General features: G+C 44.9%; 1 protein-coding gene across 3 annotated transcripts in view; it reads left to right on the forward strand.

Annotated features, from left to right (window-relative positions):
• FAM186B (family with sequence similarity 186 member B) overlaps window positions 1–9,862 on the forward strand; it is a 29,757-nt gene extending 19,895 nt beyond the window's left edge. For 2 of the 3 annotated variants that reach the window (XM_019419263.2, XM_019419260.2), the window contains 3 exons: window positions 290–468; window positions 1,172–1,357; window positions 4,074–4,411. In XM_019419263.2, coding sequence (XP_019274808.2) covers window positions 290–468; window positions 1,172–1,357; window positions 4,074–4,242 — 534 coding nt within the window. In that variant the 3' untranslated portion in view covers window positions 4,243–4,411. Of the gene's footprint in view, window positions 1–289; window positions 469–1,171; window positions 1,358–4,073; window positions 4,412–9,701 lie in introns of those variants that run through there. The other variant, XM_019419261.2, reaches the window with a different exon arrangement.
• Window positions 9,863–21,481: the final 11,619 nt, after the last annotated feature.

Below are 21,481 nucleotides of genomic sequence, written 5' to 3' on the forward strand. Positions count from 1 at the left end.
AGTGCTCTCTCGAGTTCCAGCTGCTCTGGCTTCCTTTAGTTTTTTTCTTGCTGTTTTGCTCATTGTCCAGATTCTCCACAACAAAGGAGAAAACAGGAACTAACCTAGCAAATAATAATTCAAGGAATTTTTAGGGAATTTGATACTTGGGGGTTCTAGGGCTCTCTGATTGGAGGCATTCCCTGGGCCTTACCTTCTCTTCTTAGCCCTGAGTCAGGCTATGCCTCCTTCTGCTCTAGAGAGGGGATAAATTCCTGTCTCCTTGATGCCTCTCTGCTGGTGTCTCTAGCTCCAGCTGGAGTGGAACGTTCGTCTGCACATCCCTGTGGTCACCTCCACAAAGCCGAGGAAAAACAAGCCACCCACATCCTCTCTCCGGCACACGCACTCATGTGGCCCCTCCTGCAGGCAGCCTCCTGGGCACTTTCCATGCAAGCACTGGGAATGTGAGCCCCTGTGCATGGCTCGGTAGGTGCAGGGAAGCGGGTAGGCAGCCAGCTGGATGGGTGGGGAGATGGAGCAAGCTGGGGTGGCCAGACTGGGGAGACTGGGAGCTTGGTTGAAGGCACAGGCAGGCAGAGTTCACCTCATGAGTTGTACGATGCCTGCCTTCTCAGCTGCCTTGCTCAGTTCTAGCCATTGGCCCAGATGGGTGGGCTCAGGAGCCAGCCCTATCCAGATAGGTTTCACATTGCAACTGAAAGACTCTGAGGACCCACATCTGAGAGCCTACAACCATTTCTGCCCTGAACATTGTTGGTCCAGCACCTGCCATTAGCCTGTCCATATAAACAAGCCTGATCCTTCCCACCGTGTGACCCCACCACCCAGGCCCAGAAAGAGATACCATGAGCCTCTGGGCAGTCAAGAAGACCCACATCCTCACCTAGTATGGCCCAGTGCAGAGCAGCCCCGAGGCATGTGCCTAGAAGAACAGAGGCTATCCCAGCACCCCTTCAGCAGCTCCTCAGCCAAAGGAGCCCCAGGGAGGTGAGGCTTAGAGTTAAGGGGAAGAGAGGTGACAGGATGGTGATAACAACTATTTGAGAGGGAAAGAAAACAAGTCCTGACGTTTTGGGCCTTATGGCTTTGGAGAGCTTGTTGTTTCTCAGTCTCCCTCTGTGTGTCTAACCCTTTATCTCTTTCTACACTTTCAACCTCCACACCCCAGACAACAGGATAACCAGATAGAAGCCATCTGGAAGACTGATGTGGCCTCCTCCAGTCACCCAATAGAAAAGAAGACTCCCCCCGGCCTGCCCTGGGACCAGCTAGGGGGGTGCCCAGACATTCCCCGGCTATTGACCTTGGATGTGCATTCCTCCTACCACAAAAGCTTGAGGTCCCTCAAGGCCCGGTAAGGTACAAGGTTGGATAGTTAATCTGGATTTGGAGAAACCTTCCCACCAAGGTCAGGGGCCAGAGTACACACTGACTCTGTCCAAACACCCAAGAGATCTCTTTCCAGACATTCATAACAACCTCATTTATTGTACCACATCAGACAGAGAGATGCTTACCTGCCTCATTGGCCATCAGCTTGGGTCCCCATGCCACCATTCTAGTTTTCTCAGAGGACTTTATGTAGTGTCTCAGAAGATCGCTACACAAGTTTTTTGAGCTGCATGTGAGTTTGTTGTTTTTTGAGCTGCATGTGAGTTGCTCAGGATGTGAATCTTGTCCTAGGCCTGAAGGTTGTTCTCAAGGAGAGCCAGGTAGAGGAATGGAGAGATGAAGGAGACCAAGAATCACGTGATGAACCTGAGACTCAGGCCTGGGCCTGTCTTTGGCATTCTCATTTCTTTACTGCCTTGGAGAATAGTTCGCAGGAACAGCAGCTGAGAGGAAGAGGCAGGACTCAGTAGGCCAACAAGAGGCTATTCCAGTTAGGAAGGTTCTGTTGAAGACTTAAGGCTCTTTCAAGGAGCATTTTTAGATTTTTGCAGCAATCCCTGCTGCCTCTTATGGCCTGGCCCTGCCCCAATTAAAGATCTCTGACAGGGAGAGGGTACTGATGGCTGCCAGTCTAGATCTAACCAGAATTAAGGCTGTAAGATGCTGGTGCTGCCCCGTCTCCAGACAGGGACTTAGGTGAGACAGGGTGGCATGGTAGCATCAAAGAAGGCTCGTCCTTGGCTCTGCTTCTGCTCTGAAGTGGGTCTGAGAGTCCCAGCTGGTACATAGATACCTGGTTTTCAGTTCCTGGAGAATTGCTTAGAGGTGTGTGTGCATCTGTGTGTGTGTATATGTGTGTGGTGTTGAGCTGGATAAAGCAAACAAAATTAATTGAGAGCAACCAAAACAACACTGTGGCAGAACTCAGTAACCAGAGGTCAACTGGGGCCCCGCCCCACTAAGATTTGGCTAAACTTGCCCAAGGTCCCCTATAGTAGATCTCTCGTCCCCGAGCTCCTCCTCTCTCTGCATCCCAGCTAGTGCCTGGGCTTTGCTTGGCGTCAGTTTGAATCTGAGGCCCCAACCCTTTTGTTCTTCCCCACACATAATATGGGTACATAAATATCGAGAATACGCATTCCACTTAACCCCAAGCCTTTCATGATATTAGTGTCTTTTTGAAAATTTAAGAGGATGTTGGGGAAAGGGATTCAGAATGAAAAGCGCCAAACAACAGCCTCTTTCTTCCCCCTCTCTCTGGCGTAACATGCAAAACTCAAAAACTCCTTCCTGTCTCATGCAGAGCTGTTCCACCCACACCCAGGCCTCCACTGGGATCTCAGCTTCAGGCTTAAGCACTTATCAAAATATTGTTCCCAACAAAGACAGCTTCCCCTTTCTAGGGGAATTTAGGTGAATACAATTTTCTTCCCCCCCCGCCCCGCCCCCCGCTTTTTTTTTTTTTAACTCCATACAAGTTCATTCAGTTTATCATACTATCAGGTGTAGAGACAAAGCCCTGCTTCATCTGTCTTCTTGATCCGCATCCCAGGTTGGCACTGCCTACCTGCGTGTCAGGCTGGTCCTGGATGGTTCAGTGTGGGAGCTCGCCATGTTGTCTTGGGACCCCGTTATCATAACATGGGAATCTGCCACTCTCTGATGAAAGTTCTCTGCCGCTGTCCAGGCTCCTGCTGCCTCAGGGATGGTGGCCATCCTGCTCTCTTTGTGAGTGCTTCGTGCATGTGGCCTCTGGAGACACACTCTGTTTCCATTCCCAGAGTGTACCTTCTCTTTGACCGCCTGCCCCTGCCTCATCACAGATGCTCACATCCACCTGCTGTGTGGTCTCAGGTCACTCACTTCTTTGTGATCCTGCCAGCCTCACCAGCTCCCCTGGCCCAGGTCACACCACCATCTGGTTTCCTAACTAGGACCAACTACATGCTGCCTGCCTGGAATGGACAGCCTATCTCATCTACAGGCCACTGGGTGGCCTCTCAGAATATGGGGAAGGGCTATTCATCTTCTCTCTATGGTTTGGGACACTAGAAAGGCCATGTCCCTCAAAAGCCAGCAGACCCCCTTCTGCAAGAGCTTTCTCTGCTTTGTCTTACAAGCATCTCCTCTGGGCTCTGTCTGACAGGTAAGACAGCTGTGTGCCTGCATATACCAAACACTGTCTGCAGTTGGAGAAGGATCTTAATCCTGACTCTAACTGCCCTGCCCTCTGTTGCTCACGGCCTATTCCTGCACAGCTAACATACACGGTGGTTCACATGCATGGCCAAGATGCAGTGAGCACAGACTCGCACAGATCTCCAACATGCTGCAGACAGAGGAGAAGGCTTATTAAAACTTGGTTTCTGGGAAGGAGATTAGACGGGAGTGGAGAGGAAGGAACATGGATAGGAAGGAGCAGGGAAGAATGAAGGGAGGGAAGAGGAAATTTTCTGTGATATGAGACAAGAGGCAGGTCACAAGAAGAGAAGCAGAGCCCCTGGGATGTGGCAGGGAGGTTATGTTAAGCAGTTCCGCATCCAGGTCAAGTCCGGACGCAGCTCTGGACTGTCTCCCAGAGCTGACTAGGGAAGCTCTTGGGTGGGCCAGGTGGGCACACACATCCTGGGGCCTTGTCTCAGCTGCTCTCCAACCCATAATTGAATTAACTCTTTCAGTGTCTTGGCGACCAAAAGAAACGAATCCCGGGAAGCCCCAGATGAGTCAGCTGAGCTTGTTTGTAAAAAGTCAAATGAGTCTTTCCCTGGAACCGTAAAGCCAGAAGGATCAAGACAGTCTCAGTCCCCACTCCATCCATTAGTCGGTGATTCTCAAACTTCAGGGTGACTGAAAATCATATGGGAACTTGTTTCAAATGCAGGTTCCCAGCTGGTGTTTTTAAACAAACATCCTGGGCATTGCTAAGTAGTCCTAGAAATTTGAGAAACACCACTTCCCTCCTTCAGTCCCCAAACTGTACATTTTTAATAAAATAGAGGTGTGTTTCTTTTTAAAACTTTTTGTGTTGTTGCTGAAACCCACACTGAACTCAGTTTTGGAACTGGATCTATGACCATCTGGCCCCTGACCTGGACGCCAATCAGGGAGGATTCCCCAAGTGTCACCTCTGCCCTTTGGGAGCCAGCAAGCCAGGGCGGCCATGATTAGTGCCTGGCACGCAGTAGGCACCAGTCATTTTTCAATTCATCAGAGACATGGACAAATAAGTAACTGATGTGCTGATGATTAGCAGGAAGGCTCAGAAGATAAGACCAAAAGGAAGTATCAAGTACCAGTCAGAGCCAGGTGTCACTGGGTAGGAGGCAAAGGCAGATATGTCTCTGAGGAGTGAGGACAAAGGCGGAAGAAATGAAGACACAGAGGTTCCACCTCTAGATGGTGTGGTCTAAGGAGGCCATCTCTGGCAACTCTTCAATTCAAGCAGTTACAACACTGCTTTCGTGAATTGATTCAGCTCATGAGCACCGCTGTCCACCCTACTCCCCTCTAGCACACAGCCATCTGCCTCATCTACCACTTGGCCTTCAGCCTCCCACTTTCCTCCACTGGCCCAGACACACCTGGCCTGGGGACATTGTCTGGGAAGTGACCCTGTCCTCAGAGAACCCGCAACCCAGTGATTCTGTTTATCAGGATTGGTGCCCATGCGTGCTTCCATCCAAGGTGAAGACTCGGAAAAGAAGAGGAAGATGTGGGATGTGAAAAGCTGGCCTTTAGATGATGTGAGAGTAGAAATGACTGCTGAGCCATGGCTTAACATAGGGCAAGGATGCCTGGTTGGGGAGCAAGGGGAGAGGCATTCCTGCTGCAGGTCTTAACACAGGACAACTGTGACAGCCAAGAGCCGCTCCTGGCCTTTCAGGTCTCGAGCTTTTTCTTTCTTTGGAGGCCTCACCCAAATTGTATCCTACATAATAAAATGCCCTAACACTAAATACAACACTTTAAATAATTTGAAAGGATTTATGTAACTCTACCTTGGAAATAACTGGCCATGAGGTTTTTTTTAATCTTTTATTATTTTTGAGAGAGAGAGAGAGACAGAATGAGAGCAGGGGAGGAACAGAGACAGAGGGAGACACAGAATCCGAAGCAGGCTTCAGGCTCCAAGCTGTCAGCACAGAGCCCGATGAGGGGCTCGAACCCATGAACCATGAGATCATGACCTGAGCCGAAGTTGGACACTTAACCAACTGAGCCACCCAGGCGCCCCTTTTTCTTAAATTTTTTTTTAATCTTTTGAGTTTTTTTTTAAACACGTCTTTGACTATGACTTCTCAACGATCATCATGCATATGAGGCGCCTGGGTGGCTCAGTCAGTTAAGTGTCCGACTCTTGATTTCAGCTCAGGTCATGATCTCATGGTTTGTGAAATCGAGCCCTGTGTTGGGCTGAATGCTGACAGAGCAGGGCCTGCTTGGGATTCTCTCTTCTCTCCAAGTAAATAAATAAACATTTATAAAACATCATCATGCATAGAGATGAAATCTAACAAATTTTGTAAATGTAATGAAAATATTTTAATATTAAATTTGACAGTGTAACGAAACTGACAATGTTGTTTTGTAAACAACTACATATTAATTTTTTTACATTTTTGTATTTTGATGGCAATGATATCTTAAAGGTTTTGTACATTTTCATAGGCTCTTGGCATTGTGCTTAAGGGGCCTAGTGGCTATACCTGCTCTAGTGATGAAGGACTTTGACTTTCCGGACATCCTCTAACAAGCTCTCTGGCAAGAAAGCAAAGTGTCTGACTGATTCTTCTGCTTTGTCAATGGTGTCATCCCCTTGAGGACAAAGAGGGCCTGGATTGTCCCAATCGGTGAAGCCAAGAGATTTGGACACCAAGGAGATATATTTCTATCTATGTCTCTTTATTATGATATATGATATCACAAACCATGAAATCATGGCCTGAGCTGAAATCAAGAGTTGGACACTTAACTGACTGAGCCACCCAGGCATGCCCTATGCATGATGATTGTTGAGAAGTCATAGTCAAAGACACGTTAAAAAAAGACTCATGGCCAGTTATTTTCAAGGCAGAGTTATATAAATCCTTTCAAATTATTTAAAGCACTATATATGGTGGCTTTCCAGGGATGAGGTTTTTGATATTACATGAGTCTCATTTTTTTTTTTTTCAGAGCAAAGTTGATGTACTTAGTCAAATAAGATAGTGCCTCCACCCCAAAAAAATCTCCAGGAAGCCAAGGCATGGGAAGGAATACTTCTTGGCATATTTCTTCGAGTCAGATTTAGGGGTTGGCCATAGCTCTGCTTGCATGGCCATGGCCTTGGGGACCTCAAAGATGATGAACCAACACTAATGTGGAGAAGGGAACATGAGGAAAGGGTTTACTTTAAGCCCTAAGTGTGACCTTCAAGGAGGTGTGGGTAAAGTGGAAAGGACAAAAACCTTTTGAAGACAACCCAGCCAAAGAGCTAGGGAGGGAAAAGCCATGCAGGGTCTTGTCTTCCATGTACAGGGGAGGCCAACTTGGAAAGCCAGAAAAAGGATGAGCATGACTGACTCCATGATTGGAGGAGTCATCTTCAAAAAAAAATTAAAAATAAATACAGTAGAGCATGGCTAACATGTAACTATCAATGAGGACTTTGAAATAGCTATATTTACCATAAAGAAACTAGTCTAGTGGAAAAGGTGGACAATATGTGTAACAGTTGCGGAATTTGAGTAAAGAGTAGGAAATTGTAAAAATTAATGGAAAAATGGAAATGCTAGAAGTGAAAACCTTAATATCAGAGATGAGGAATTCCTTCAACAGGTTTATCAATAAACTGGACAAAAGCAGAGGAAAAAAAAAAAACCTGTGAACTTGGAGCTAGCTCAGTAAAAATGAACCAAACTGTATCACAAAAGTAAAAGCAAACAGACAATTAAGCAAACCCAAAACTAAGCACCAAGACATATGGCACAATGACAAATGATCTAACACGTATGTAATGGAAGTCTCAGAAGAAGAGGGGAGACAGAATGGGGCAGAAGAAATATTTGAAGAGCTAATCACTCAGAATCTCCCAAATTCACGAAAGACAAAAACCACAGATCCAAGAAGCTCAGAGGACCCCAAACAAGATAAACAGGAAGAAAAACACACCTAAGCATATCATAGTCCCAACTGTTGAAACCAAAGATAAAAGAACATCCTGAAAGTAGCCAGAAAGAAGAAAAAAGTACATAAAGAAGCAAGAAGCAGCCTTCTTAGAAACTCAGCAGGGTGCCTGGGTAGCTCAGTCAGGTGTCTGACTCTTGGTTTTAGCTCAGGTCATGGTCTCGCAGTTCATGGGTTCAAGCCCCGAGTTGGGCTTTGCGCTGACAGTGCGGAGCCTGCTTGGGATTCTCTCTCTTTCTCTCTGCCCCTCTCACACTCTCTTTCTCTCTCAAAATAAATTAATTAACAAAGAAAAGAAAGAAAAAATAAACTCAACCAGATGGTTCCTGAGGCCCAGCTCTATCCCTGCCATATAGGTCCACAAGATAGACCCAGTAACATTCCAGAATATTCTCCCATCTGGGGGGCTGATATGAGCTTGGGCAGATTTCTGTTACCTGCAAAAACAACAATGGGGTGCAGCCGAGCAGTGGCTCAGCTAAGCAGCAGCCTGCAGGGCACTGGCTCTCCAGTTCACCACCTGCAGCCCCACCACCACCACCCCATGCCACACCCAGCCCCTTTCTCTACACACACCCCACCCTGAACTGGCTGTGGCCACATCACCCCTCAAATACTATTTATTGGCTGTGAGTTGGAAGGTGGCAGAGTAGGGAGAGGCTAGACATACTAGCAGACTGGCCTCGACACCCATCGAGGTAGGCCCTGGGATCCGAATGTTGCTCCAAAGCCTTTCCCCACGCGTGACCAGCCTGGAACAACCAAAGCCTGAGTCCAGTTGGGACACCTGTCAGGACTTTGCTGAGTGGATGGTCATTGCCATTGGTGGCAAAGTCTGTGAGAGGCAGCCAGTTGCCATAATTCAGAGTTGCCATGTGGTCAAGAAGATTCAGGTTTCCTCCCCCACAACCCATGTTCAGAGAGTCCCTGTGTTGGCTTCTGTGTGGCCTCACTTTCCAGAAGAGTTCCTTTGCTGCAGGAGCCACAAGGAGGCAGCAAAGAGCTCGTTTCAGGGCCTCAGCTGGCCTGGAGAATCAGAGGGGTCGAATTTAAAATCTGGGCACTGCTGAAAGATGGACACAGCTGAAACTGGTGGGCTTTCCCTGAGACAGTACTCGGCTGAGTGTGGAAAGCAAGTATGGCAAAGGTAGGGGAAAGAGACAAGAGATTCCTGACTCCTCCTTGGACATCTGGATCCTGCAGACAATTCCTGGTTGCCAGGGTCCTCTCTCCCTCAGTCAGGGCCACTTCATCCTCCCTTGACCACCCCAGCAGGGGCCTCAGCTCTGCAGTTCAGAGTGCTGTCTTTGCAAATGATTCTTCAGGCAACTGGTTTTTAGGAACTCTGCCAGGAGGCCCTACTTGAGACTTCCTCAAACATGCATTATGTTATCATTCATTCATTCATTCATCCATTCAACAAATATCTATTGGGCACCTAATACTGGGCACGATTCTAGGCATTAGGGATACAGTACTGAAGAAAATAGATTTTTTAAAGTGCTTTCATGGAGCTTACATTCTTTTGGAGGAAACCAGATAAGAAATTAGAACTAAAATACACCGAATGTTAGATGGTAAAAGATGCCATGGAGAGACACAAATTTCAGAAGAGGGTAAGGTACCAGAATACAGGGGTTACAATTTAAAATAGGTCACGTCGGGGCGCCTGGGTGGCTCAGTCAGTTGAGTGTCCAACTCTTGATTTCGGCTCAGGTCATGATCTCAGAGTTTCATGAGTTCGAGCCCTATGTTGGGCTCCGCACTGACAGTGCGGAGCCTGCTTGGGATTCTCTGTCTCCATCTCTCTCTCCCTCTCTCTCTCTACCCCTCCCCTACTCATGCTATCTCTGTCTCTCTCAAAAAATAAACTTAAAAAAATAAAATATGTCATATCAGGCCTCCCTGAGGTGACGTTTGAGGAGGTGAGAAGTGAGCCATGGGGTAAGAGCATACCGGGCAAGGGAACAGCTGAGGTAGGATCATGCCTGGCAAACTCCAGAAGGAGCAAGTCTCCAGTGTGTCTTGCACCAGGTGAGTGAGTGGGAGAAGAGAAGGAATGATGAGGGAGAGGCGACCGGGGGACAGATCAGTGCCTTGCAGGCCACAGTAAGGACTTCCCTTTTACTCCAGTTGAATAGGAGCCATGTTTACTTTGAAAGAAAATGGAAACCATTGCAGAATTTCGAGAAGATGAAGGACATAATCTGAGCGACACCTCAAGAGCATTGCTCTGGGACACCTGAAACTAACGTAATATTATGTGTCAACTGTACCTCAATTAAAACAAACTGGAACGGCACCCGGGTGGCTCTGTTGGTTAAGCGTCTGACTTCAGCTCAGGTCATGATCTTGAGGTTCGTGAGTTTGAGCCCTGCATTGGGCTTTTTGCTGTCAGCATGGAGCCAGCTTGGGATCCCCTGTTCCCCTCTTTCTCTGCCCCACCCTGTTTGCACTCTGTCTCTCTCAAAAATAAATAAACTTTAAAAAAAACTGGAAAAAAGAAAAGAGCATCGCTCTGGCTGCAGTGATGAGAACAGACTGAAGGCTGGGAGGGGGAGGCAGGGAGACCAGTTGGAAGCTATTAACAATTTCCATCCCATTCAGGAAAGGTTAGTAAGGGAGCTCAAATGCCCTCCCCCAGTGAAGTTCCCCCCCAATCTTTCCTAAGATCCCCCCCTTCTCTTGGGACCTCTCTCCACCCTCTGTTCATGCATTGCCCAGCCTTGGCCAACCTTGCCTTTGTTCTAGGATTAGTGCTGGGCCTGTCCTCAGCCCCCCTAGACCTCAGACTCTTTAGGAGCAGATGTCCAGTTGCTTTGACAGCTGTAGCTTCTCCCGGCACAGAGTGCTGTACACACAGAAACCAAGTCAGACTTTCCCTAAGGAATGAGTTATCCCATCCCTCATTAGTTGAGCTGCCTGCTCTTGCCTCAGAAGCTTCTTCTGGGCTGTATTTCTGCCTGGAGAGCCACATCTCTCTGTATGAAACACTTTACCACTATAACAGCCCTAATTCCGTCTGTCGGCCACCTTCACAGTCCCTCAGTCATGCCATGTTTACACGCCACCCTTGTCACTGCCCTGCAAAGGCAGGCTCTCAAAGCTTTCAGAAAGCACATATGAAATATTGTTTGCCAATGCCATTGGCTTCTCTGGAGGCTTTTGAGAGCAAATTAAATGAGTACTTATTGAGTCCTTAAACATTTATTGAACACCTACTGTGGGGCTGTGTTCTGCACTAGGCAGTGAGGGTATAAAAGTGAATAAAACAAGCTTCCAAGGATCTTACTGCAAACACAGAGTAAAGTCCATATGCAAAGCACAGTGCTAAAATAAATACAACTACATCCTTGTACTGCACCAAGGACTCCCCATCCACTCATCCGTCTATCACTCACTTAGCAGTTAACTTACTGACTGCACTGAGTGCAATGTACGTTACACTGGATGTGTGGTGATGGCATTGAGACACAATCCCTCCTCACACTCTGGTGTGGAGACAGCAAATAGTGGGGAGCTGGCATATGCAACAAACACAGTTCAGGGTAAGTGATGTCGTATAGGTACAAAGTAAAATGGAGAACAGGGGAAGGAGATGTTCTTTGCAATGAGGGTCTGGAAAGGCCTTCTGGGCTAAGTGGGTTTTCAATAGAATGTTGAAGGATGGGTAGAACTACCACAGGTGGAAGGAGTGGAATCAGAGGAATCCAAAGGAATAGAACACTATTAGAACACAGCTTAGACCCTGTTTATGGGCCAGAAAGTGGTCCCTGTGGTTGTGGTTCATTGGGTAGAGCCAGGTGTTGTAGGAGCTGAGCTGGACTGGAATTGGGTTTGGATGGGCTTGAAGGCCAAGCTGATGATTTTCAAGAAAAGGAGTGGTAGTTCTAGATCTTGCTTTAGAGAGGCAGTTGTGGCAATGCAGAGACATTAGAGAATGAAATCAATTTGAGGAGCAATAATGAAGGCTTGAACCAAAGTAGTATAAAGAACCAGCTTTGGGGCACCTGGGTGGCTCAGTCAGTTAAACATGGCACTCTTGATTTTGGCTCAGGTCATGATCTCACCATTGTGAGTTCAAGCCCTGTCAGGCACAGAGCCTGCTTGGGATTCTCTCTCTCCCTCTTGCTCTGCCCCTTCTCCCTTGCTCGAACTCTCTCTCTCTCAAAATAAACATTAAAAAAAAAAAAAAAAGGAACCAGCTTTGATTGAATTTATGTATTCATGCCCTTGTTTGTTCACAAACAATTATGTACAAAACCTTGTATTGATTGAAGATAGGGATGGAGCAGACAGGGAGGAAAGAAAGAAAAATAAAACCCAGTTTTATTTCCTCAAGGATATTATAATCAAGTGAGAGACACAGACCACTAAAAGTCTACTGCAGTGGGGTACCTGGGTGGCTCCGTCCGTTAAGTGTCCAACTCTTCATCTTGGCTCAGGTCATCATCTCACAGTTCATGGGATTGAGCCCCATATTGGGCTCTGCACTAACAGCACAGAGCCCACTTGGGATTTTCTCTCTCCCACTCTCTCTTCCCCCCTTCCCCCACTTGCACACACACTCTCTTAAAATAATAATTTAAAAAACCCAGGAATTAAAAAAAAATTGCTATTACATTCTTTCCTTGACTTCTGTCATGTGATATTTGGTTTCCCTCCTATGTTCCCGATACTCTTTTGGCTCCTCAAGAAGTTCATTATCTTCAGCCAGTGTATTCTGTGGGTTGCACCAGTGCCTGGACTCTCTCCTCTCTTCATGCCGTATGATGTCCCCAAATGACTTCATCCTCCCCTATGGCTTTGAACACCAGCTATATGATAATGACTCCCAAATTTATCCCTAATCCCCTTCTCTCCTGAGTCATAGAGCTGTATATCCAGACACCCATCTGAATGTGTCAACCGGTTGCCCACTGGCACCTCTAGCTCAATTCACCCAAATAAAACTCATCTTTCCTTCTCACTCAAACCAACTTCTCCACTTGCACTCCCTGTCTCAAAGTATAATCATCATTCTCCTTCTACTGCCAAAGCTGGAGACCAGGGATCCATGCCTCATCTCTTGCACCTCTACACCCAATTTATCCCCAAGCCGTATCCAGTCTACATTTTGGGTGTCTTAGATGACCACCCTTGGGGCGCCTGAGTGGCTCAGTCGGTTAAGCGTCTGACTTCAGCTCAGGTCACCATCTCGCGGTCCGCGAGTTCGAGCCCTGCGTCGGGCTCTGGGCTGATGGCTCAGAGCCTGGAGCCTGCTTCTGATTCTGTGTCTCCCTCTCTCTCTGCCCCTCCCCCATTCATGCTCTGTCTCTCTCTGTCTCAAAAATTAAAAAAAAAAAAAAAAAAAAAAAAAAGATGACCACCCTAATTTAGCCACTGACTGGCCTCCCTGTCTGTAGTTTTACTGTTTCAATTTATGTTCCATACTAGGCCAGAGAGATCTTTCTCAAATCCAGATCTCATACCATACCCCTGCATAAAAACTCTTTAATGGCTCTTCATGGGTTTAATCATGGCCTGTAAAGATTTTTGTGACAGCCCTTCAGCCTAGCTGTATGGTAGTCCATTGTATGGATGGACCACAACTTCTTTAACTAGTCTTCTAGTGACAGATGTTTGAGTTGTTTGCAAATTTGTGCTACTATAAACAATGCTATAGTTAATAACTTTGCGTATACTTTATCTTGCATGTGTGCAAGTATGTTGGATCTGAAATCATATACATTTTTAATTTCAACAAATATCAACAATTTACAGTTCCTCCAGTAACATATAACCGTGCCAAGGTTATACAGTCAAATGTTTGGATTGTTTGCCAAAAATAACATCTAAGTGTAGTTTCAACTTTCTTGTGAGTAAGCTTGAGTATTTTTTCATATGTCTAAGAGCCATTTATCTTTCCTTTTATGTTGCTCGTCCCATTTTCTTATTGGATTTTTGTATTTTTTTATATTGATTTGAGGGGATTTTGTATATATTAAGCACATTAGTCCCTTTGTCTGTGAGATGAGTTGCAAATATTTCCCTCCGTGTACCATTTGTGTTTGTTCATGGTGGTTTTTTTGCTCTGCAGAAATTATAGATTTTCTTGTTGACTGAACTTGTCCTTTTTTTATGCTTTGGGAAATTTTGTGCTCTTCTGACAAATGCTTTCTCCACTGTGACATTATACATTTATGGTTGTATCCTTTTACATTTATTTAAACACAATTGATTCACATGGATTTATTTTAGGGTAAAGACCAAGCCAGAGATACCATATTATTTTTTTCAGGCAGTTACACAATTGTCTTAATACCACTTATTGTATAATCCATTTTTCTCTACTGATAGATGATGCTACCTTCATCGCACACTAACATTTTAAATGTGGAGTCTATTTCTGGATTCGCTATTTGGTTCTCTTGATCAAGTTGCCCGTGTATGTGCTAGTGTCCCCTGGGTTTCATTACTTTAATTATTGTAGCATTTAATGGTTTTATATCTGGTAGAACTATTTCTCTCACTAACCTTCTTTTTCAGAATGTTCATGGCTATTCTTGATGCAGAAATTTCCATGTGGACTTTATATTCAGATTATGTCGTCTGTTGGTATTTTTATTAGGTTGTGTGAAATTTATAGATTAATTTATGGAGAGCTGACATCTTTATGATAGTGAGTCTTTCTACCCAAAAATAGAATATGACTTTTCATTTTTTCAAGCCTCCTTTTGTGTTATTTGATAGCATTTTAGTATTGAGCGCCTGGACCTAGTACATTCGTTAAGATTACTCTTGGTTAGTTTACTTTGTTGTTGCTATTGTAAATGATATATTTTATTCCCCTATATTTTCTAACTGGCTGTTGTTTGCTGGCTTTTTGTATATTAACTTGTGCCCACTTTGCCAAAATGTCTCTTTTGTATTAGTTTTGCAGTTGATGTCCTTGATTTTCCAGGTAGGCTATCATTTCATAAATAAATAATGATAATTTTACCTCTTTTCCAGTTGATCGACCTTATTCCTTTCTCTTCTGCAATTAAGTAGGCTAGTACTTCCAAAGCAATACTAAAAGAAAAATAGTCACAGGGGCCATCCTTATGGAATACCTAACTTTAATGAGAATAATTTAGGTTTCCTGATTAATTGTGACTCTGGCTTTTGGACAGCGATGTGTAAACTTTGTCACGTTTGTGAAGTTGGGTGTTGCATCATTTTTCTGTGGTTCTCTATCCTGAAGACTGCTGTTTCGGGAGGCTCCAGACTGTGTGTAAGGCTCTTCCTCTGCAGACAGTTTCTCCTCCCTTGGAGAAAAAAAACATGTACAGATATCAAGTATATGTTAACTTAAAATGCATTGTGAACCCAAAGATAACTTTGTAGTGGTCAACAGCTTTATTAAACTTGACTTCCTAAGATGGTATAGTTGAGCCAATAGCAGATAGATCCTGCGTCTTCCGGCTGAGCACCCAGAGGTAACAGCCTTAGGTGAGAGGGAAACTTCTCTAGTGGACAAGAGTCGGGATGGGCTATGCTATCAGTTTGGGCCCTACACTCTGATAACCTGGCAGGTGACACTAAGACCCAGGCCCTAAGAACAGTACCAACAGCTAACATTTTTGAACACTTGCTACTTGTTTCAATAGTGAGTGATTTACTCCTCAGAACCATCCTACAAAGTGGGTACTATTATTTCTCAAAAGATGATGAAACTGAGGCAAAGAAATGTAACTTGCTCAAGGTCACAGGTCAGTAGGTGATACAGCTAAGGTTTAAAATCAGGCTGTTCGACTCCAGAGCCTATGTTCTTAACCACCATAGTCTAATTCCCAGGAGGAGCAGCCTGGAGCCCTGAGCAGCTGAACACAGATCTAGGAGAAATCATGAGTATGGTCTTCATTGTAAACCACGCCCATCCCAGGGAAAGAGGGCCATACTGTGAAAGACTATTCTGGAGCCAGGGATGGTTAACTGAAGCAGGATGATTGGTGCCATTGCTAGCTTTTCCTTTTAGCCACACTCTTCTTTCTTTTTGTCCCCTTTTCTGGCTCCTCCTCTACCTAACCTTAAACATTGGAGTGCCCCAGGCACTGGCTTTGGACCTTCCTCACTCTCTGTCTATACTCTTCCCTAGACACTGGCATCTACATCTTCATGATAATGTTTCCTTTGTGTATAGCTCCAGGGTAGGCCTTCTTGCCTGACTGGACTAGTGTGTCCACCTCTCCTCTCAACACTTCCACCCAAATACCTCCCAGGCATCTCAAACTTAACATGTCTGAACAGAACCCTTCTTGTCTACCCCTACACGAACCTCCTCCTCCCACAGAATTCTCCTTTTCAGTGAGTTTATTTAACACACTTGCTCAACGTGGGGCGCCTGGGTGGCTCAGTCGGTGGAGCGTTCGACTTCGGCTCAGGTCATGATCTCACGGTTAGAGTTCGAGCCCCATGTTGGGCTCTGTGCTGACAGCTCAGAGCCTGGAACCTGCTTCGGATTCTGTGTCTCCTCCTCTCTCTGCCCCTCCCATGCTCATGCTCTGTCTTTCTCTGTCTCTCAATAATAAATAAACATTAAAATTTTTTTTTAAATCACACTTAACACATATTTGTTAAGCACCTACTATAGCAGTGAACAAAATAGACAAAGCCCCTGCCCTAATAGAGTTTACATTCTACTGTTGGGAGGACATACAATAAATGGGAGAGGGCTGCCTGGGTGGGTCAGTCAGTTGACTGACTCTTGGTTTCAGCTCAGGTCATGATCTCACAGTTTGGTTCATGGGTTTGAGCCCTGCATTGGGCTCTGCCCTGACAATGCAGAGCCTGCTCGGGATTCTCTATTTCCCTTTATCTCTTCTCTTCCCCCACTTACACTGTCTCTCTTTCTCAAAATGAATAAATAAACTTAAAAAAAGTTTTTAAAAAATAAAATAAAAGGGGGAAAAGCAAAGTATGTCATGCATTAAAAGATAAGGGCTAAGAAGAAAAACAAAGCAGGGAAAGGGCAGAGGGTGCAAGGGATGGAGACGGAGATGTTAGAAAGGGCAAGGGGGAGGAGCAGGAGATGAGGTCAGGGTAACAAGGGCTAGACCATGAGGTGTACTCAAAGAAGATGGAGGATTTTGAACAGAGGCTTGACATGAGTGGATTTCCATCTTAATGGGCATGCGCTAGCTTCTGTGAAGAAATCAGAGGAGGGGCAGGAAGATGAAAGTGGGGAGACCAGTGAGGCAGCTCTTGCAATAGTCCAGATGAGAGACCATGGACTTAGGGTGAGACAGGAAAACTAAAGGGAGCCATGAAAACTGCTTTTATCGCTCCTTTTCCTGCTTCTATTCTTGCTAGGACCTGCACCTCTCCCTTACACATGCATATAGAACAGATAACGTACGCCCTCTTAGAGGCAGCTTTTAGGCAACGGGCTTGAGCAATGAAATGTAAAAACACTCACAGCAACCCCTTGGCTGAATATCAGGTGACCCACCTCAAAATATCCACAGGCCTTAACTAACCAATGGGCTACTTACAACCAGGCAAGTTACCAAAAAAGGGAAAATTCCATATGTCGCCGTTACTCCTCACCTGCCCTATTCATTTATTTATTTATTTATTATTTTAGTTTAGTTTTAAAATTTTATTTATTAATCTTATTTATTTTCAAGTTAGCTAACATACAGTCTTGGCTTCAGGAGTAGAATCCAGGGATTCATCACTTACATATAACACCCAGTGCTCATCCCAGCAAGTGCCCTCCTTAATGCCCACCACCCATTTTCCCCACTCCCATCAACCCTCAGTTTGTTCTCTGTAGTTAAGAGTCTCTTACAGTTTGCCCCTCCTTCTGTTTTTATCTTATTTTTCCTTCCTCCCCTTATGATCATCTGTGAAGTTTCTCAAATTCCACGTGAGTGAAATCATGTGATATCTGCCTTTCTCTGACTGACTTATTTTGCTTAGCATTATACCCTCCAGTTCCATCCACATTTTTGCAAATGGCAAGACTTCATCCTTTTTCAAAGCAGAGTAGTATTATACACACACACATACATACATACATACATACATACATACACCACATGCTTCTTAATCCATTCATCAGTTGATGAACATTTGGGCTCTTTCCATAATTTGGCTATTGTTGATAGCGCTGCTATAGACATTGGGGTGCATGTGCCCCTTTGAATCAGCACTCCTGAATCCTTTGGATAAATTCCTAGTAGTGCAATTGCTGAGTCATAGGGTAATTCTATTTTCAATTTTTTTTGAGGAACCTCCACACTTTTCCAGACTGGCTGCATCAGTTTGCATTTCCACCAACAGTGCAAGAGGGTTCCCCTTTCTCCACATCCTCACCAACATCTGTTGTTTCCTCAGTTGTTAATTTTAGCCATTCTGACTGGTGTGAGGTGGTATCTCAACGTGGTTTTGATCTGTATTTCCCTGATGATGAGCAACGTTGAGCATCTTCTCATGTGTTTGCCATCTGGATGTCTTCTTTGGAAAAGTGTCTATTCACGTCTTCTGCCCATTTCTTCACTGGATTATTTGTTTTTTGGGTGTTGACTTTGATAAGTTCTTTATAAATTTTTGATACTAACCCTTTATATATCATTTGCAAATATCTTCTCCCATACCGTTGGTTGCCTTTTAGTTTTGTTGATCGTTGCCTTCGCTGTGCAGAAGCTTTTTATCTTGATGAGGTCCCAATAGTTCATTTTTGCTTTTATTTCCCTTGGGGTGCCTGGGTGGCTCAGTCAGTTAAGGGTCTGACTTCGTCTCAGGTCAGATCTCGCGGTCTGCGAGTTAGAGCCCCACTCCAGGCTCTGTGCTGACAACTCGGAACGTGGAGTCTGCTTCAGATCCTGTGTCTCCCTTTCTCTCTGTTCCTCCCCCACTCGCACTCTGGTTCTCTCTCTCTCAAAAATAAACATTAAAAAAGTTTTATTTCCCTTGCCTTCAGAGACATGTCAAGTAAGAAGCTGCTGTGGCCAAGGTCAAAGAGGTTGCTGCCTGTTTTCTCCCGTAGGATTTTGATGGCTTCCTGTCTCACATTTAGGTCTTTCATCCATTTTGAATTTATTTTTGTGTATGGTATAAGAAAGTGGTCCAGGTTCATTCTTCTGCATGTTGCTGTCCAGTTCTTCCAGCACCATTTGCTAATGAGACTATCTTTTTTTCATTGGATACTCTTTCCTGCTTTGTCGATTAGTTGGCCATACTTTTGTGGGTCCATTTCTGGGTTCTCTATTCTATCCCATTGATCTATGTATGTGTCTGTTTTTGTGCCAATATCATACTGTTTTGATGATGACAGCTTTGTAATACAGGCTGAAGTCCAGGATTGTGGACTCCAGCTTTGGTTTTCTTTTTCAACATTACTTTGGCTACTTGGGGTATTTTGGGGTTGCATACAAATTTTAGGGTTGTTTGTTTCAGCTCTGTGAAGAATGCTGGTGTTGTTTTGATTGAGAGTACGTTTAACGTGTATATTGCTTTGGGTAATATTGACATTTTAACAATATTTGTTCTTCCAATCCATGAGCATGGAATGTTTCTCATTTCTTTGTGTCTTCTTCAATTTCTTTCATAAGCTTTATGTAGTTTTTAGCATACAGACCTTTTACCTCTTTGGTTAGGTTTATTGCTAGGTATTTTATGGCTTTGATGCAATTGTAAATGGGAATGATTCCCTGATATCTCTTTCTGTTGCTTCACTATTGGTATATAGAAATGCAACCAATTTCTGTACATTCATTTTATATCCTGCAACTTTGCTGAATTCCTGTATCAGCTCTAGCAGTTTTTTGGTGGAGTCTTTTAGGTATGTAGAGTATCATGTCATCTGCAAAGAGTGAAAGTTTGACTTCTTTGACAATTTGGATGCCTTTTATTTAGATTTGTTGTCTGCTGAGGCTAGGGCTCCCAACACTATGTTAAACAACAGTGCTCACCTGCCTCCTTTAAATAGTCCCCACCCACTGCTTCCTTGCAGACAATCTCTGCTTTGCTGTCCTGCCTGCCACTCCTTTACAGTGTATTCAATAAACTTTTATCTCTTTTGTTCTGCGTTGAGTGAATCCTTCCATGTCCCCCTCCCCACCTGCCCGCAGCTTCCAGGTCCATCTGATTGGGTTGTGATTGGGTTCTTCCACATTAGGAGACCCCCATCATCAGAGGTCCCCATCATCGGAGAAAAACCACTCCTAGTAAAGGTCAAGAATTTAGATTTCTTTGCAGTCTTCCAGCACAATAGTGAACATCTAAAGAGTGACTGGGCAGGGTCACCATGAATATTTTCCAAGACCACTGACTCATCAAGACCTCTGGCTCCAGGGCATAAGTAACTTGCGGAAGACACCTAAACACTTGCCTTTGTTCCTGGATGCAGGAACTCCAGGCCCCAAGCAAAGATGAGATTCATTCTTTTTTCCTTTCTGAGTCTCCCAGACTCTATGCCAGTATCTACACTCTTTTTATATCTTTAACAAACTGGTCTCACTTCCTCTCAGCTGTGTTTCTTTTTTTTAATGTTTATTTATTTATTTTTGAGAGAGAGAGAGAAAGCATGAGCACAGGAGGGGCAGAAAGAGAGGGAGAGAGAATCCCTAGCAGTGCCACGCTCAGCACAGAGCCTGATGAGGGACTCAATCTCACACACTGTGAAATCATGACCTGAGCCAAAATCAAGAGTACAATGCTTAACTGACTGAGCCACCGAGGTGCCCCTCAGCTGTGTTTGATTTCTACCCTGCACAAAGCCAAGGATTTTCTTGGCTGGTCTTGCAGGATCCCTTCTGGGTCCTCAGGCCCAGCCGGCCTGCATCAAGGTGACTTGGAGAGGGCCAGATTCTGGATATATTCTAAAGGGTGCTCCAGCATCCACCCAATTTCTCAAGATAGGTCTTATCTTTGACTCTTCCCTTTCCCTCATATCCCATATGCAATCCATCAGCAAATCCTTGTAGTTCTAGCTCCAAAATATACATCAAAGTCACTGTTTCTGTCCATTTTCACTGCCCCACAACCCACCTAAACCACCCGAATTTACTTCTCACCTGGATTGCTGCAAGGTAACCTCTTAATCTGATCTGTTTCCTCTTTTACAATCCTTCCCCACAAACAGCTGGAGGCATCATCTTAAAAATTAAATCATATCACAGCAAGGATGCCTTCACTTGTAATCCTTTAAGAGCTTTCCAAAGCATTAAGAATAAAGGCCCAAATCCAGTGAGAACTGCAAAGCCTAATGTGATCTGCCCCTGATGACCTCTATCCACATCTCCATCCCTCTTTTTCTTGATCATCCTTCTCCTGGGCTCCTTCCTGTTCCTCAAACTCACCAAATTCATTTCTGCTTTGGAGCTGTGCTGTCCCCTCTATCTAGGTCATCATACACCAGCTCTTTTCATGACTGGCTTCTATCAACTGTCAAATCTCAGCTCACTTGTCCTCTCCTTAGAAACCTCCCTGATAACTCTCACCTAGCATAGATACTATACTAGACCTCATAAAATCCACACACCTTGTATCAGAAAACTCACAGTCTTTCAGGGGAGAAAAATAGGTTAATACTTATTAAGTAAGATCACAGGACAGTAAATGAGTTGAGGGCTTTTGAAGCAGTGGGCTATCATACACTGTCAGGGCCAGAAGGGCTAGCCTCCCACCTGACATCCCCTGACAATGTCCAGGTGACGGTGTGGTTGACATCTCCATTGAAAGGATTACCCAATGCTGGACAGCTTTGGAATTGGGACTTTCCTTAATCTGAGCTGTGATATGATTCTCTGCAGTTACTACTCTTTCGTGCCCCTCTCAGGAAACATTAAACAAACAGAAACCCTCTTTTAGTGGTCTGTTTGGATTCTCAGGGCCAAACTTGCCCGTTGCCTTGTTCTCCCATCCCAAGCTTCCCTCCAGGGCACTCTCCTCT

Source organism: Panthera pardus, unplaced genomic scaffold (assembly GCF_024362965.1).
Source record: "Panthera pardus isolate Hobbes unplaced genomic scaffold, ASM2436296v1 HiC_scaffold_6, whole genome shotgun sequence".
In the NCBI taxonomy this organism is placed as follows: Eukaryota; Metazoa; Chordata; class Mammalia; order Carnivora; family Felidae; genus Panthera; species Panthera pardus.